Source organism: Pseudophryne corroboree, chromosome 5 (genome assembly GCF_028390025.1).
Source record: "Pseudophryne corroboree isolate aPseCor3 chromosome 5, aPseCor3.hap2, whole genome shotgun sequence".
Taxonomy (NCBI): domain Eukaryota; kingdom Metazoa; phylum Chordata; class Amphibia; order Anura; family Myobatrachidae; genus Pseudophryne; species Pseudophryne corroboree.
In genome coordinates, this window is record NC_086448.1 from 633,748,092 (window position 1) to 633,765,004 (window position 16,913).

General features: G+C 47.6%; 1 protein-coding gene across 2 annotated transcripts in view; it reads left to right on the top strand.

Moving 5' to 3' along the window:
* The window catches only part of RMC1 (regulator of MON1-CCZ1), a 204,160-nt gene that overhangs the window by 12,903 nt on the left and 174,344 nt on the right, over positions 1-16,913 (top strand). For both annotated transcript variants that reach the window (XM_063923596.1, XM_063923595.1), the window contains exons 2-3: positions 14,805-14,881; positions 16,632-16,716. In XM_063923596.1, coding sequence (XP_063779666.1) covers positions 14,805-14,881; positions 16,632-16,716 — 162 coding nt within the window. The remainder of the gene's footprint in view (positions 1-14,804; positions 14,882-16,631; positions 16,717-16,913) is intronic.

Consider the following 16,913-nt stretch of genomic DNA (forward strand, 5'->3'; position numbering starts at 1 on the left):
TGGGGAGGAGGTACACGGCACGGCTGAATTTATAAGTGCCTGTGCCCTCCCCATAATACTAATACTGATGCCTAGTTGAGCTTTGCTCCATCAGGATAGGGAGCAGTGCAGTTAACCCCTGCAGATCCTGTAACACCCTGTAACACGCTGGTCAACCCCAGCCTCCCAGCACACACTTCCCTTCAATTTATTGTGCCTCATATGCTGAGAGGGAAGGAAAGATTTCTATATATCCTCCCGCAAATATTTATTCTGTGCTAACTGAGGCTCCCGGTATTATACACGGTCACTGAACAGTTCTGGTATACTATACTTACCCGTAAGCAGCGACTGGATAATTCTGATATACTACATTCAGTTATTCCTTGGCCGTCCCTGGACAGTTCTTGATATACTATTTCATATATTCTTGCCTCCTGCTGCCCGATCGGCCATAATGGTCAAGCCGCATCGGTCTGCCGCGGCCGCGGCGAAGTTGGAAAAGTATGTCAGAAATCCGCCGACGCGGTCCCAACAGGGTGGGGAGGTGCAGTCGACCTCAGCGCCGCCCTCCCCGTCGGCTGGCTCCTCATCTGCGGATGCCGCCGATGCTGCTCTGCAGAGGGTGCTGGATGCGGTCACGGCCAGTGAAGCCCGCTTGGCCGACAGGATCGGTCAGGTCCAGTCGGATTTATCCATTATACACCAGGACCTTCAGCGGGTGCGAGAGAGGGTTGGTGAGGTTGAGACGCGCACCTCCACGCTGGAAGACACTGTTACGCCTCTCGGTAGACGCACTTCTGCTCTGGAGTCCCAGATGATGGATGTACATAGAAAGATGACGGATATGGAGGGGAGATTGCGGCGAAACAATGTCCGTTTCGTCGGACTCCCGGAGAAAGAAGAGGGTGCTTCCCCTGAAAAATTTCTTGAACGCTGGCTGTTGGATGTATTTGGAGCGGAGGAGTTCACTTCACATTTCGCAGTGGAACGCGCCCATAGGGTCCCGATGCGCCCATTACCTCCAGGGGCACCTCCCCGTACATTTATTGCCAAGCTCCTCCACTACCGGGATAGAGATGTGATTCTGAGACTGGCCCGCACCAAGGGTCCCCTTAAGTGGAAAGGTTCCCCAGTGTCAGTCTTTCCGGATTTTGCTGTCGATGTCCAGAAGGATAGAGCGCAGTTTGTCCCTGTGAAACGCAGGCTGCGTGAATTGAATATCCCCTATGCCATGCTCTTTCCGTCTAAACTGCGGGTGGTCTCGGATGGGGAAACAAAATTCTTCACGACCCCTCGCGAAGCATCAATGTGGCTGGACGGACGCTTTCCGGCACGGCGAGCGCTTGCTGCTGATTGAACTTATGTGTTTGATTTCCCTACTTGCAAGTATACTGCTTAGTTTATGCTCGATATGTTATTGTTATGTTGTCTTGGGAGGGATGTATAGTTGTTTGTGGTTATGTTCCGTATGATTCCCTGCAAGATGTCAGTTTGGCTGGAGGGACACTTTTCAAATGGGGGAGCAATGGCTGCTGATTGCACTCCTGTCTCGGATTTCTCAGCTAAGTCAATACGCCACTGTTTGTAATGTGCTGCTATGTGATTTACGGAGGGCTATCTGCGGCCCTTACGGGCCTTTACTGGGAGGGGGTGGCTTTGTGGACGGGCGATTGGTAGAGGTTGCCTTTATGCTTATTTTGGGCCTTATGATCTCGGTGGTTGTTCTGCCATACAGTCCTCAAGGGGTTAACGGGTGCTCAGTTGGGGTGGGGGTAAAGGTCTAGGGGGGGATTGGTTTTGTTTTGAGTTTAGCTGGGGGATTTTCCTGTCTTATGGTCATTAAATTCTTGGCCCCCTTAGTGGATATAGGAATTTGACCTTAGTTGGTACTGGTGGAGTATGTTATTGGGCTCTCCGCCATAGTTGGGATTGTTAGCCCTTAGGGTGTTTTGTTGTTAGGGAATCAGGTATGCCGCTAGTTTTAGGTGGTATACGGGGTGGGGATGGGGGTTATTTTAGATTGTTAACATTCAGGTGTTCTTATTTTTTGCTGTGCAATGTGCTTATTTCCGCTGTGTTTATGTTGCAGCTGACTGCAGGCGTATCCTCTTTGGTATTCACTGGCGGTGGCTGGCCGCGGGTGCTATGCGAAATCACAACAATGCCCTGTTATGGCGTCGGTTAAGTTTCTGTCGTGGAATGTGCGGGGGATCAATGACAAGGTTAAGCGCTCCTTGATCCTTAGACAGATTAAATCTTATGCGTCGGATATTGTTTGCTTGATGGAAACCCACCTACTGGGTACTAAGATTATGTCCCTTAAAAAACCATGGGTGGGATGGGCTTACCATTCTATGCATACAGCTGCGTCCCGGGGAGTGTCGATTCTAATTAGGAAATCTGTTCCCTTTGTGCTTGACTCTGTGCAAACGGATCAATGGGGTAGATATGTATTTCTTAAGTGCAGAATTAACTCCGTCCCCTTGTTATTGCTGGCTGTGTATGTACCCCCTCCATACTCGCACGATGTCCTTAAAAAGGCATCTGTCTTTATGGCTGCTTCCCCTGACATGCCCGTTATCTGTATGGGGGACTTTAACAATGTTTTAAATCATGAGTTGGATAGGTTGTCCAGGGTGTCCTCCAACCCGCGACCCGGGAACTCCCCGTTTGCAGACACTGTGTCAGAGTTGGGTCTGATAGACCCATGGAGATTGAAGAATCCTGATTTGAGGCAATACTCATGTTTTTCACGCTCTCATTCTTCCTTCTCTAGGATAGATTTAGCTCTTCTGTCCCGGGAGCTTTTGCCCAAAGTTCAGAATGTAAGATATGAAACTAGGGGTATCTCGGATCACTCCCCTATATCGTTACATATTGACTTAAACTGTCAGCGAGGCCAAGCAGTGTGGAAATTTAATCCCTTTTGGCTGACGCATATGGGCGAGGGATCTGATTTGGAGGCTAGCTGGCTAGAATTCTTTGTCATGCATGATGACACCTCGGATGTGTCTCTGCTATGGGACACTTTCAAGGCTTTCTTGAGAGGTACATTGATCAAACGGGTGGGGAGTCTTAAATCCTCCTTTAGAAAACACGAGTCTGAATTGGAGGCTCGGGTGGCCGCTTCAGAAGTGACGTACGTGCGTGATGGCACGGATGCTTCTAAGCTGGTGTGGCTTCATGCGCAGGGTGAATGGAATGATTATCTGTGGGGGAAAACTCAGCACAGACTTCTCTTCTCCTCGCATGTCCAGTATGCTACGGGCGATAGACCAGGTTCTTATTTGGCCAATCTTGCAAGGGGTGACCGTTCCTCTCATACTGTAGTGGAGATTTTGGACTCGGCTGGGTCGGTGCTGGATCGCACCCCCCAGATCGTGGCGGAATTTGTCTCATATTATCAGGCATTATATAGTTCTCAGTTGACCTGTTCCCCACTGGAGCTATGTGAATACTTGGATGGGGTCCATTTGCCCTCCATCTCCAGTGAGGCCAGGGCCCTTCTAGATGCTCCTTTGTCAGTGGAGGAGATTGAGACTGCGATCTCTGCCTCCCCCGATGGTAAGGCCCCTGGCCTTGATGGCATCCCGTCAGAACTGTATAAGAAATATATAAAATTCTTTGCCCCTCGGTTGCTTGAGTTGTTCAGTGAAATTCTTGCCCAAAGTGCGCTTCCCCCGTCTATGGCGGAGGCATTGATTATAGTGATTCCCAAGCCGGATAAAGACCCCAGGAGGGTTGAATCCTATCGTCCTATTTCCCTGTTGCCCACGGATATTAAAATCCTGGCCAAGGTTCTGGCTTCCAGACTTGGCCGGGTTGTCTCCCAAATTATCCACCCGGACCAAACGGGCTTCATGCCTGGCAAGTCTACTGCTGTGAACTTGAGGCGCCTGTTTACTCATTTTCAGGCTTCTCGGGAGGAGGACTGCTCTGCCGTTATAGCCTCCTTAGATGCCGCAAAGGCCTTTGATTCGGTGGAGTGGGCCTTCCTCTGGGAGGCTATGAGTAGGTTTGGTGTGGGCCCCAACTTTATCAAGTATGTTAAATTGTTATATTTTCAGCCCATGGCCAGAGTCTCGGTGAACGGGTTTGTCTCGGACTCCTTCCCCCTATTCAGGGGAACGAGGCAGGGCTGCCCTTTGTCCCCGACTCTGTTTGCTATCGCTATTGAGCCACTGGCGTGTTTGATTAGGGCAGCTCAAGATATTGAGGGTATTAGGGTTGGCGCAAGGGAAGACAGGATAGCGTTATACGCTGATGACCTGTTGCTCTTTGTGGACGATTCTGTTTCCTCCTTACCTAAACTTCTTGACTTGATAACTGACTATGGACGTTTCTCCGGGCTCAAAATTAACTGGGATAAATCCACCATTACTCCACTTAGAGGCCCGGTTTCGGAGGCCCCGGTGATTCCAACCCCCCTTAAATGGGTAGACTCCTTCAAATACCTGGGGATATGGGTATCGAATAACCCTTGTACCTATGTTTCCCTTAATGTCATGCCGCTGATAGGGTATCTCCGCTCGAAGGTTAGGGTTTGGGGGTCTCTGCCCCTGACTGTTACTGGCAGGGTCAGTTTGGTAAAGATGGTATACTTGCCCAAACTCCTTTACGTTCTCCAGCAATCCCCTATATATATTAACCTGAAGACATTTCGACAGATTGACGGTTTGCTTTCCTCTTTGATATGGGCCAGCAGGAGAGCAAGGCTGAGACTAGACGTTCTGTCCAGGCCGAAAGTGTTGGGAGGCTTAGCTCTCCCTTTATTTCGATTTTACTACTATGCCGCACAGTTGGCACATATATGGGAGTGGGTGAACGCCACGGATGCTCTCACTTTGCACTCCCAATTGCTTCTCCAGATATACCCTGCCGGCTCTCCATTACAGATGCTTCTTTGTGGGAACCCTAACTTGTCCAAGATCCCTATAATAAGACAGGCCGTCCTCATATGGAAAAAGGTACATGTTATCCTACTAGGCCAGGGTATTGACCCAGATACCCCTCTGGACAATGCCCTCGGCTTCCCAGAATTGGCTTCGCTGCGGACTGGGGCGGTGTGGGGGAGGTGGGGTGTGACGTCCCTGGGCCACTTATATAATGATGGTATACTGAGGTCCTTCCTGCAGCTTCAACAGGAGTACAGTGTGCCCTCTTCTCATTTCTACCGATACCTGCAGCTGAGACACGCGCTTAACGCACAATTTCCCGAAACTCCTCCAATGATTGCCGACTCCCCGGTCAAGTCTCTCCTGCGGTCCCTGGGAAGCGGACATCTGGTGTCCAACATTTATGCAAGCATGCTCCGCTCTCACTATTCTGACCCGTTGTCCCTTCTCAGAAACAAGTGGGAGTCTGACTTGGGTGCCATCTCTGATGAGATCTGGGAGGGTGCTTTATGTTCTCCACGATTATCCACTACCACCACTAGATATCAGCAAATTCAACTGTTTATAATACACAGAGTATATATGACGCCGGTGCGCTTGAGACATGTAGGGGGTACCCACTCCTCCAGATGTCCTAGGTGCGATAGTCTGAATGCAGACTTCTGGCACATTCTCTGGCAGTGTCCCAAGATAGCCGTATTCTGGACGGGTGTTACTGACGCCCTGGTGTCAACGGGTATTCCCTCGTCTGTGTGCTCCCCGACGACATGTGTGTTATCTGCTGTGGAGGAGGATGCCCTGGACCCCCCTGCCAAACGATATGTAATTAATCTGTGCGGCCTGGCCAAGGTGTGTATCGCTAGGCTTTGGCTAGCCAGAGATGCACCCACACTGCGATCATGGGTCTCTCTTGTCAATGATACGGCCTCTCACGAGAAATATGTATACCTAGCTAGAAAAGCGGAGAAAAAATATCAGGACCTGTGGGGTCGATGGCTTGAGTCCCCGCTTTCTGGAACCCGAGGTGTTTAGATATGCTGCAAGGGATTAGAGCGGGTGTGTGACTTTTAATCTGCACTGGGTACACTGCCTCTTTTCTCTATGTTATCCCCTGCGCCCGCGGTCAGCCATTCCCGTTCCCGTTCCCCTGCCATTGCTTTAGCTCTGAAATCAGCTCAAATTTATGATGTGCTGCCATAGATATCCATATACAGCTTTCATTGATTTATATGCGCCTTGTTAGCATGCAATACTGATTCTAAAGTACAACCTATGTTTCGGAAGTTAGGCCTGCACCGGTGTTCTATGATAACTATGATAATTGGTCCCTAGTGGACAGGAGAATCTGCGTATTCCCTGGGCTGGGGATCTACTGTGGGTTGTGCTGTTGTTTTTTTTGTGTTTTTTGTTTTGTTTTGTAATGTGTTTAATGTTAATCTGAAAACTAATAAAAAAAGTACTGAATTTAAAAAGAACTTTAGATATGGGTGTGCACTGGCTCCTCCCTCTATGCCCCTCCTCCAGACCTCAGTTTGATACTGTGCCCAGAGGAGACTGGGTGCATTACAGGGAGCTCTCCTGAGTTTCCTGAAAGAAATAATTTTTGTTAGGTTTTTTATTTTCAGGGAGCCTGCTGGCAACAGGCTCCCTGCATCGAGGGACTGAGGAGAGAGAAGCAGACCTTCTTAAATGCTAGGCTCTGCTTCTTAGGCTACTGGACACCATTAGCTCCAGAGGGAGTCGGAACGCAGGTCTCCCCTAGCTGTTCGTCCCGGAGCCGCGCCGCCGTCCTCCTCACAGAGCCGGAAGATAGAAGCCGGGTGAGTATGAGAATATAAGAAGACTTCAGAGGCGGCAGAAGACTTCAGATCTTCACTGAGGTAACGCGCAGCGCCATTGCTCCCACACAAAAAACACACGGCAGGCACTGTAAGGGTGCAGGGCGAATGGGGGGCTTCGCCCTGGGCAGCAATTTAAACCTCTGGGACTGGCAAAAAGAGTATGTGTGTGTGTGTATATATATATATATATATATATATATATATATATGTATATATATATATATATATATATATATATATATATATATATATACTCTGCACTGTATATTAGAGATCCCCCGCCAGTTTTTAAAAGGAATCGAGCGGGACCGAAGCCCGCCGCTGAGGGGGCGGAGCTTGATCCCTCAGCACTCACCAGCGCCATTTTCTCCACAGCACACAGCTGAGAAGCTGGCTCCCCGGACTCTCCCCTGCTGAACATGGTGACAGAGGGTTTTAAAGAAGGGGGGGGGGGGGGGGGGGGGCACATAATTTGGCGCAGTGAATATAATATAATAAAAGCACTATCTGGGTATTTTTTCCAGGGTCATTGGCGCTGGGTGTGTGCTGGCATACTCTCTCTCTGTCTCTCTTAAGGGCCTTGTGAGGGAACTGTCTCCAGATAGAGAAGTCCCTGAGTGTGTGGGGTGTCGGTACACGTGTGTCGGCATGTCTGAAGCGGAAGGCTCTTCTAGGGAGGAGGTGGAGCAAATGAGTGTGGTGTCTCCGTCGGCAACGCCGACACCTGACTGGTTGGATATGTGGAATGTTTTAAATGCAAATGTGAATTTATTACACAAAAGGTTGGACAAAGCAGAGTCCAGGGAATGTACAGGGAGTCGAACCCTGCCTTTCACTATGTCGCAGGGACCTTCTGGGCCTCAAAACCGCCCACTATCCCAAATAGTAGACACTGATATCGACACGGATTCTGACTCCAGTGTCGACTACGATGATGCAAAGTTGCAGCCAAAATTGGCTAAAAGTATTCATTATATGATTATTGCAATAAAAGATGTGTTGTATATCACAGATGACCCCTCTGTCCCTGACACGAGGGTGCGCATGTATAAGGAAAAGAAACCTGAGGTAACCTTTCCCCCATCTCATGAGCTGAACGAGCTATTTGAAAAGGCTCGGGAATCTCCAGACAAAAACTGCAGATTCCCAAAAGGATTCTTATGGCGTATCCTTTCCCGGCTAAGGACAGGATACGGTGGGAATCCTCCCCAAGGGTGGACAAAGCGTTGACACGCTTATCCAAAAAGGTAGTGCTGCCATCTCAAGATACGGCAACCCTCAAGGATCCTGCTGATCGCAGGCAGGAGACTACCTTGAAGTCAATTTACACACATACGGGTACCTTACTCAGACCGGCTATAGCGTCGGCTTGGGTTTGTAGCGCTGTAGCAGCGTGGACAGATACCTTATCGGCTGATATAGATATGCTGGATAAGGAAACTATTTTATTGACCCTGGGTCATATTAAAGATGCTGTCCTCTATATGAGAGATTCTCAGAGGGACGTTGACCTACTGGGTTCCAGAGCCAACGCTATGGCGACTTCTGCTAGACGAGCCCTATGGACCCGACAATGGACGGGTGATGCCGACTCGAAGAGGCATATGGAGGTTTTACCTTACAAGGGTGAGGAATTGTTTGGGGAAGGTCTCACGGACCTAGTATCCACAGCTACGGCAGGTAAATCAACTTTTTTGCCTTATGTTTCCTCACAGCCTAAGAAAACGCCACATTATCCGATGCAGTCCTTTCGGTCGCATAAACCCAAGAGAGTACGGGGATCTTCCTTTCTTGCCAGAGGTAAGGGCAGGGGGAAAAAGCTGCCAACCACAGCTAGTTCCCAGGAGCAGAAGTCCTCCCCGGCCTCTACAAAATCCACCGCAGTGGGGGCACGTCTTCGACTTTTCAGCCACGTCTGGGTTCACTCACAGGTGGATCCCTGGGCAATAGAAATTGCTTCCCAGGGTTACAAGCTGGAATTCGAAGAGGTGCCTCCTCGCCGATTTTTCAAATCGGCCCTACCGGCTTCTCCCCCAGAGAGGGAGATAGTTTTAAATGCAATTCAAAAATTGTGTCTTCAACAAGTGGTGGTCAAAGTTCCCCTGCTTCAGCAGGGGATGGGTATTACTCAACCCTGTTTGTGGTCCCGAAACCGGACGGTTCGGTCAGACCCATTTTAAATTTAAAATCCTTAAACCTTTACTTAAAAAGGTTCAAGTTCAAGATGGAATTGCTCAGAGCGGTCATCGCCAGCCTGGAAGTGGGGGATTATATGGTGTCCCTGGACATAAAGGATGCATACCTTCATGTTCCCATATATCCACCTCATCAGGCGTTCCTGAGATTTGCTGTACAGGATTGTCCTTACTAATTTCAGACAGTGCCGTTTGGGCTTTCCACGGCCCCGAGGATTTTCACCAAGGTAATGGAGGAAATGATGGTGCTCCTGCGCAAGCAGGGTGTCACAATTATCCCGTACTTGGACGATCTCCTAATAAAAGCGAGATCAAGAGAGCAGTTGCTGAACAGAGTATCACTTTCCCTGAAGGTGTTGCAACAGCACGGCTGGATTCTCAATATCCCGAAGTCACAGTTGGTTCCCACGACTCGTTTGCCTTTCTTAGGCATGATTCTGGATACAGACCAGAAAAGGGTTTATCTTCCGATGGAAAAGGCCCAAGAACTCATGAATTTGGTCAGGGACCTATTGAAGCCAAAAAGGGTGTCGGTGCATCACTGCACTCGAGTTCTGGGGAAGATGGTAGCGTCTTACGAAGCCATTCCATTCGGCAGGTTCCGTGCGAGGACTTTCCAATGGGACCTTCTGGACAAGTGGTCCGGGTCACATCTACAGATTCATCAGATGATCACCCTGTCCCCCAGGGCCAGGGTATCTCTCCTGTGGTGGTTGCAGAGTGCTCACCTTCTAGAGGGTCGCAGGTTCGGCATTCAGGACTGGGTTCTGGTAACCACGGACGCGAGCCTCCGAGGTTGGGAAGCAGTCACACAGGGAAGAAACTTCCAAGGTCTCTGGTCAAGCCAGGAGGCTTGTCTTCACATCAACGTCCTGGAGTTGAGGGCCATATACAACGCCCTTCGTCAAGCGGAGCAGTTGCTGCGCGACCTACCAGTTCTGATTCAGTCAGACAACATCACCGCAGTGGCTCATGTAAACCGCCAAGGCGGAACAAAGAGCAGAATGGCAATGGCAGAAGCCACCAGGATTCTTTGCTGGGCGGAAAATCATGTAAGCGCTCTGACAGCAGTCTTCATTCCGGGAGTGGACAACTGGGAAGCAGACTTCCTCAGCAGACACGATCTACATCCATGAGAGTGGGGACTTCATCAGGAAGTCTTCGCAGAGATTGCAAGTCAGTGGGGACTGCCTCAGATAGACATGATTGCGTCATGCCTCAACAAGAAACTACTGAGGTATTGCGCCAGGTCAAGGGAACCTCAGGCGGTGGCGGTAGACGCCCTGGTGACACCGTGGGTGTTCCAGTCGGTCTATGTGTTTCCTCCTCTTCCTCTCATCTCCAAATATTGAGAATCATAAGACGAAGAGGAGTACAGACAATTCTCATTGTTCCAGATTGGCCGCGAAGGGCCTGGTATCCGGATCTGCAGGAAATGCTCACAGAAGATTCGTGGCCTCTTCCTCTCAGAGAGGACTTGTTACAACAGGGGCCCTGTCTGTTCCAAGACTTACCGCGGCTGCGTTTGACGGCATGGTGGTTGAACGCCGGATCCTAGCGGAAAAGGGCATTCCGGATGAGGTAATTCCTACTCTGATAAAGGCTAGGAAGGACGTGACGGCAAAACATTATCACCGTACATGGCGGAAGTATGTATCTTGGTGTGAGTCCAGGAATGCTCCTCCGGAAGAATTCCATCTGGGCCGTTTCCTTCATTTCCTACAGACTGGAGTGAATTTGGGCCTAAAGTTAGGCTCCATTAAGGTTCAGATTTCAGCCCTATCCATTTTCTTTCAGAAGGAATTGGCTTCTCTCCCGGAAGTACAGACTTTTGTGAAGGGAGTGCTGCATATCCAGCCTCCTTTTGTACCTCCAGTGGCACCCTGGGACCTTAACGTGGTGTTGCGGTTCCTTAAGTCTCACTGGTTTGAACCACTTAAAACGGTGGAATTAAAGTATCTCACTTGGAAAGTGGTCATGTTGTTGGCCTTGGCATCGGCGGCGAGTGTCGGAGTTGGCGGCTTTATCTCACAAAAGCCCCTATATCATTTTCCATGTGGATAGAGCGGAATTGCGGACTCGTCCTCAATTTTTGCCCAAGGTGGTTTCATCTTTTCATATGAACCAACCTATTGTGGTGTCTGTGGCTACGCGGGACTGGGAGGATTCCGAGTCCCTTGATGTGGTCAGGGCATTGAAAATTTATGTGGCCAGAACGGCTCGGGTTAGGAAAACAGAGGCACTGTTTGTCCTGTACGCAGCCGACAAGGTCGGCTCTCCTGCTTCGAAGCAGACTATTGCTCGCTGGATCTGTAACACGATTCAGCAGGCTCATTCTACGGCTGGATTGCCGTTACCAAATTCTGTAAAGGCCCATTCCACTAGGAAGGTGGGCTCTTCTTGGGCGGCTGCCCGAGGTGTCTCGGCATTACAGCTGTGCCGAGCTGCTACTTGGTCGGGTTCAAACACCTTTGCAAAGTTCTACAAGTTTGATACCCTGGCTGGCGAGGACCTCATGTTTGCTCAATCGGTGCTGCAGAGTCATCCGCACTCTCCCGCCCGTTTTGGAGCTTTGGTATAATCCCCATGGTCCTTACGGAGTCCCCAGCATCCTCTAGGACATAAGAGAAAATAAGATTTTAAACCTACCGGTAAATCTTTTTCTCCTAGTCCGTAGAGGATGCTGGGCGCCCGTCCCAGTGCGGACTATCTTCTGCAAGACTTGTATATAGTTTTTGCTTACATAAGGGTTATGTTACAGTTAGGATCAGTAGTTGGCTGATGCTGTTTTGTTTCATACTGTTAACTGGTTCGTATATTCCATGTTATACGGTGTGGGCTGGTATGAATCTTGCCCTTAGGTTAACAAAAATCCTTTCCTCGTACTGTCCGTCTCCTCTTGACACAGTTTCTCTAACTGAGGTCTGGAGGAGGGGCATAGAGGGAGGAGCCAGTGCACATATCTAAAATTCTTTTTAGTGCCCATGTCTCCTGCGGAGCCCGTCTATTCCCCATGGTCCTTACGGAGTCCCCAGCATCCTCTACGGACTAGGAGAAAAGATTTACCGGTAGGTTTAAAATCTTATTTTTTTTCCCCTCAAAATTCTATACCCTATAATGGCAACGTGAAAAAATATATTTTTTTAGATTTTGGCAATTTTATTTAAATAAAAAAACTAAGAAATCACATGTACGTAAGTATTCACAGCCTTTGCCATGAAGCTCAAAATTCAGCTCGGGTGCATCCTGTTTCCACTGATCATCCTTGAGATGTTCCTACAGCTTAATTGGAATCCACCTGTGGTAAATTCAGTTGATTGGACATGATTTGGAAAGAGACACACCTGTCTATATAAGGTCCCACACTTGACAGTGCATGTCTGAGCACAAACCAAGCATAAAGTCAAAGGAATTGTCTGTAGACCTCCGAGACTGTATTGTCTCGAGGCAGAAATCTGGGGAAGAGTACAGAAAAATACCTGCTGCTTTGAAGGTCCCAATGAGCACAGTAGCATCCATCATCCATAAATGGAAGAAGTTTGGAACCACCAGGACTCTTCCTAGAGCTGGCCGGCCATCTAAACTGAGCAATCTGGGGAGTAGGGCCCTAGTCAGGGAGGTGACCAAGAACCCAATGGTCACTCTGTCAGATCTGCAGAATTCCTCTGTGGAGAGAGGAGAACCTTCCAGAAGGACAACCATCTCTGCAGCAATCCACCAATCAGGCCTGTATGGTAGAGTGGTCAGACGGAAGCCATACATGTGATTTTTTATTTTTAATAAATTAGAAAAAATCTAAAAAAAACTTTTTGGATGTATAGTTAATACATACTTGCCTACCCTCCCTCATTCTGCAGGAGACTCCCTGAAATAGCAGCAATCACCCTGACTCCCTGAATAGTCCATCAATCTTAATGATTGTACCTTATCCCAATTATGTAGCTGTTACATTCTTGTAGTAAAAAAGAAATCATAGATATATACATTCAAATGGCATCATCAGTGTCATTTCCCTGCATTGGTTATAAGGTACAATGATCCCTATCGCTACATGCATTTTAAATAAGGTTTCTTGTGGCCACTTACAGTATATGGAACCTCTTGTAAAACACAATACACAAACAAATCCTGAAAAATATAAGTGTCTTTTCTTCAACGGGATACGGTCGTTAGGTCGACTCAACTTAGGTCGACAGTCATTAGGTCGACCACTGAAGGTCGACATGAGCATTAGGTCGACATAAGTTTTTCACTTTTTTTCACTTTTTGGACTTTTTCATACTTTACGATCCACATGGACTACAATTGGGAACGATAACCTGTGCCGAGCGCAGTGGTAGCGGAGCGAGGCACCTTGCCCGAAGCATGGCGAGCCATGCAAGGGGATGCGGTGCATTCATTGGGTTTCCCCGTCACTTGACAAAGAAAATGACACCAACCCCCCCCCTCCCAAAAAAACCTCACGTCGACCTTTTCACCTGTCGACCTAGTACAGGTCGACCTAATGCCCATGTTGACCTAGTACATGTTGATCTAATGCTCATGTCGACCTTTGTCGACCTAATGACTGTCGACCTAAGTTGAGTCGACCCAACGACCCATACCCTCTTCAACAAGTAGATCTTACTAAAGGTGTGTACACACGGTGAGATTCTGTCTTATGTTCAATTTTCACTTTGCGATTTCCCCTGAACTCCTCGGAGCCCAGCACCACCGATTTTGACTAACTTTTCTTGAGATATGGACTATGTGTGCTTACGATTTTGGCTTATGTGAGATTTTGACTAGCTACTTGCAGTATGAACTAGATAGTACACCGATCTAGCAAGGATTGACTTGACTGCACAGTCTATATTTTCTTGCGATGCCGACCAGGTGGGGCCGCGCATCGGAATTGAATCGGGATCGCAAGGTGACTTTCACTTTGCGATCTGCACTAACTTTTCTTAGATTTTGACTATATAGTCAAAATCGTAAGAAAAAATCTCACCGTATGTACACACCATTACTTTGGGGCTCATTTACATTTGGATGTAAGTCATGTTTAGGACACACCTCTCAGATGTAGCAGTACACGTCCGCGCTGATAGGTGTTACTTTCACAATCTCCCTGAAATGCTTTTTCAAAAGTAGGCAAGTATGAGTTAACAATGTATTGATAGCCGATCCTGTTCATTGGTGGTATAACCTATGTGGTAATTTCTGTGTGATTCAGTGATTATTCTTATTGCTTATGAATGACTTGTGTTCTGTGCCTGCTACTAGCACATGAGACATGCAAGCACTTCTGTGAGCTGGTGTATTGTGAAAGAGTAGACTGTATGGTAAATTAGGAAGCTAATGACACACACATGCTCCAGTTAGTTAATACAGTTATCTCAGCACTAAAGAATCAGGCTATTCAGACTGAATGTAAAAATAGATACCTTTGTCCTAGTTCAATGTAATAGAAATATAAAACCCGGAGGGTGCAAATATAATAAAAGTGGATTTGTAATCAGTTGTTGTGCTACGAGCAGTCCTTTTATCGATTAGTAATCTGGGGAAACCTTACGGTGACAGACTCCTAATCCTCTAAAACGCGCTGTGGACTTTCATTATGTCCCTTTCATAAAAACAATAAAACCGCTGACTAGGTTACATGTACGGAAATTAATGGCAAAATTGTATTACAGTCTGTACCTCTGAAATATTTACAGGATATACCCGTGTATTTTTGTTTTTGTTTTTTCAATTAATTACATGCGTGCGAAATTAGATTGAAACAAAAAATAATATTTTTTTCCTAATGTTTGATCATGTGACAAAACATTGTAATCCATTTTGTAATATTTAAATGGACATTTCTAATCTTTTTTTGCATAATGATAATAAATGTCCTTCTCGTGAAGGTATTTGCAGTACGGTCTGGCGGAGCTATTGGTGTTGTGGTTAAGGGTCCCGAAGACAGGATTCCCATCTCTTTCAGGTAATAGTATTCCAATGATAAAACATTATTGCTGTTATAAATTAAATCTTTAATTTGCATTGTTTTATGAAAGTATTATATCGCAAAACAAAGAATCCAAAATTATAAGCACATCATTAATGGGTAACGGGGTAGCCCTCGAGCAATCTGTGATCCGCGGAGTCCTCATCTGCATCCTCCAGCTTTCTTCCTGGTCCATGTCTTCCAGTTGCTCCCAGCACTTACTGTTTGCTGTATACCATACTCCGCATCACTGCTAAGTGATGGTGCGTACACGCGGCGCGATTTCAGCTTATGGCCAATATCGGCTAGAAACTGCCCGGAGGCATGAGCCTCCGATCTAGCCAATATTAACCCTGCCTGCACAGTCTATATTTTCTTACGATGCGGATCCTGTGGGAGCAGGCATCAGCATCGCAAGAGCATACACATGGTGCGATTTGTAGTAACTTTGTTTACTAATTTGACTCTGGGGTATGTTCAATAAGAGTCGGGTCCATTCCGACATGCAGTTGTCGGAATGGACCCGACAACCCCTATTCAGAGAGCGGCCAAATCCGACTGACGAATTTGGCCATTCCCGATTTCCTGACCTGCTGCTGCTGTCAGCGGCTGCGGGTGCGCTGACAGCGCCAGGGAGGGGGGGGGGATGTCTGCGGCGGAGGAGATTGAGCGGACGGGGGGAGGTAGGGAGGAGATGGGGGGAGCAGCGTAACTGGAGGCTCTTGGCAGCGTCCACCCGGCTCCAGCAAGCGGGACCTCACTTGCTGGAGCCGGGTGGACGCTGCCGCTGGGTTCCTGCTCTCCCCGCTGCTCCCTCCGTCTCCTGCTTCCTGCTCTCAGCTCCCTCATCTCAATCCGACTTTTTTTTTAAAGTTGGATTGAGATTGTCGGAAACGGGGCTAAAACCTGTCTGGTTTGGTCCCGCTTCCGACAATGCACGCTGATCGCGGCAGAAGCCGCCGATCGGCGTGCATTCCGTCAAGTCGGGTTTCCCGACTTGTCGGAAAAAATGGGGCTGTAATAAATAGGTTGGAACCCCTTCCGACCTAAAACTGTCGGAAGCTGCCATCTTTCCGACAAGACGGCAGCTTCCGACAGTTATTGAATACACCCCTATATAGTCGAAATCGTAAGGACAAATTGCACCGTGTGTACGGGGCTTAAAGCTGGCCCTACACCTAAAGATTTATTGTCCAATCTGTCTGGTTGGAATGAAAATCTGGTAATGCATGGGAGCAAATGACAATTGACCATTTGCACCGAAATGCCAGAAAACTGACAAAAATGGTCAATCAGACGTGTTGGTTAAGTCCATTTGATTTAACCAATTTGTCTGAATGATCGTTTTTGTCAGTGCTTCGGGATTTCAGGGCAAATGGTCAATTGTCATATGGCCAGTTTAAGGGTTAGGGCTGCAGGTGAAGCTCTGTTGGTCATAAAGCTCTGATTAAGGCTGCACCTGAGCAGTTGATTTCACCATTACGTCACCTCTGCTACACGACTGCTCTGGTCGCCGTTCTCTGAAGTACTTATATTAAATTAAATGGAGGCTGAATGCTGAAAATATGTCTCATTCATGTATAAATCAATGTAAAGGCAGAGTGGAGCAATTGGGACTTACCTTTACTATAACATACTGAACTGTATTTTATAAATAACTCCTGCATTAGTTTCATATGTAGTTTTAGTATATAATTGTGTCTGAAAGCATTTTGTCCATTATTATCGCTTTGTGTTCTCTCTCAAGAATGGAAGACAAAGGAGAAGTGAAGTGTATTAAGTTTTCATTGGGAAATAAGATTCTCGCTGTGCAGAGGACCAGTAAGACTGTGGTTAGTAATGTGCTTCTTTTCATATAACAGTGTAACTGATAACGCATAAGTAATGATCTAGTAATACAAAATGCGTACATGAAACGTGGACATCCTCCCAATCTCACCCCATGAGAAGTTAATATACTGACGACAGCACCGGATGTTGCTTAGACTGCAATAAGGAACCCGGAACATTATTTGCGGTTTGCCCTGAC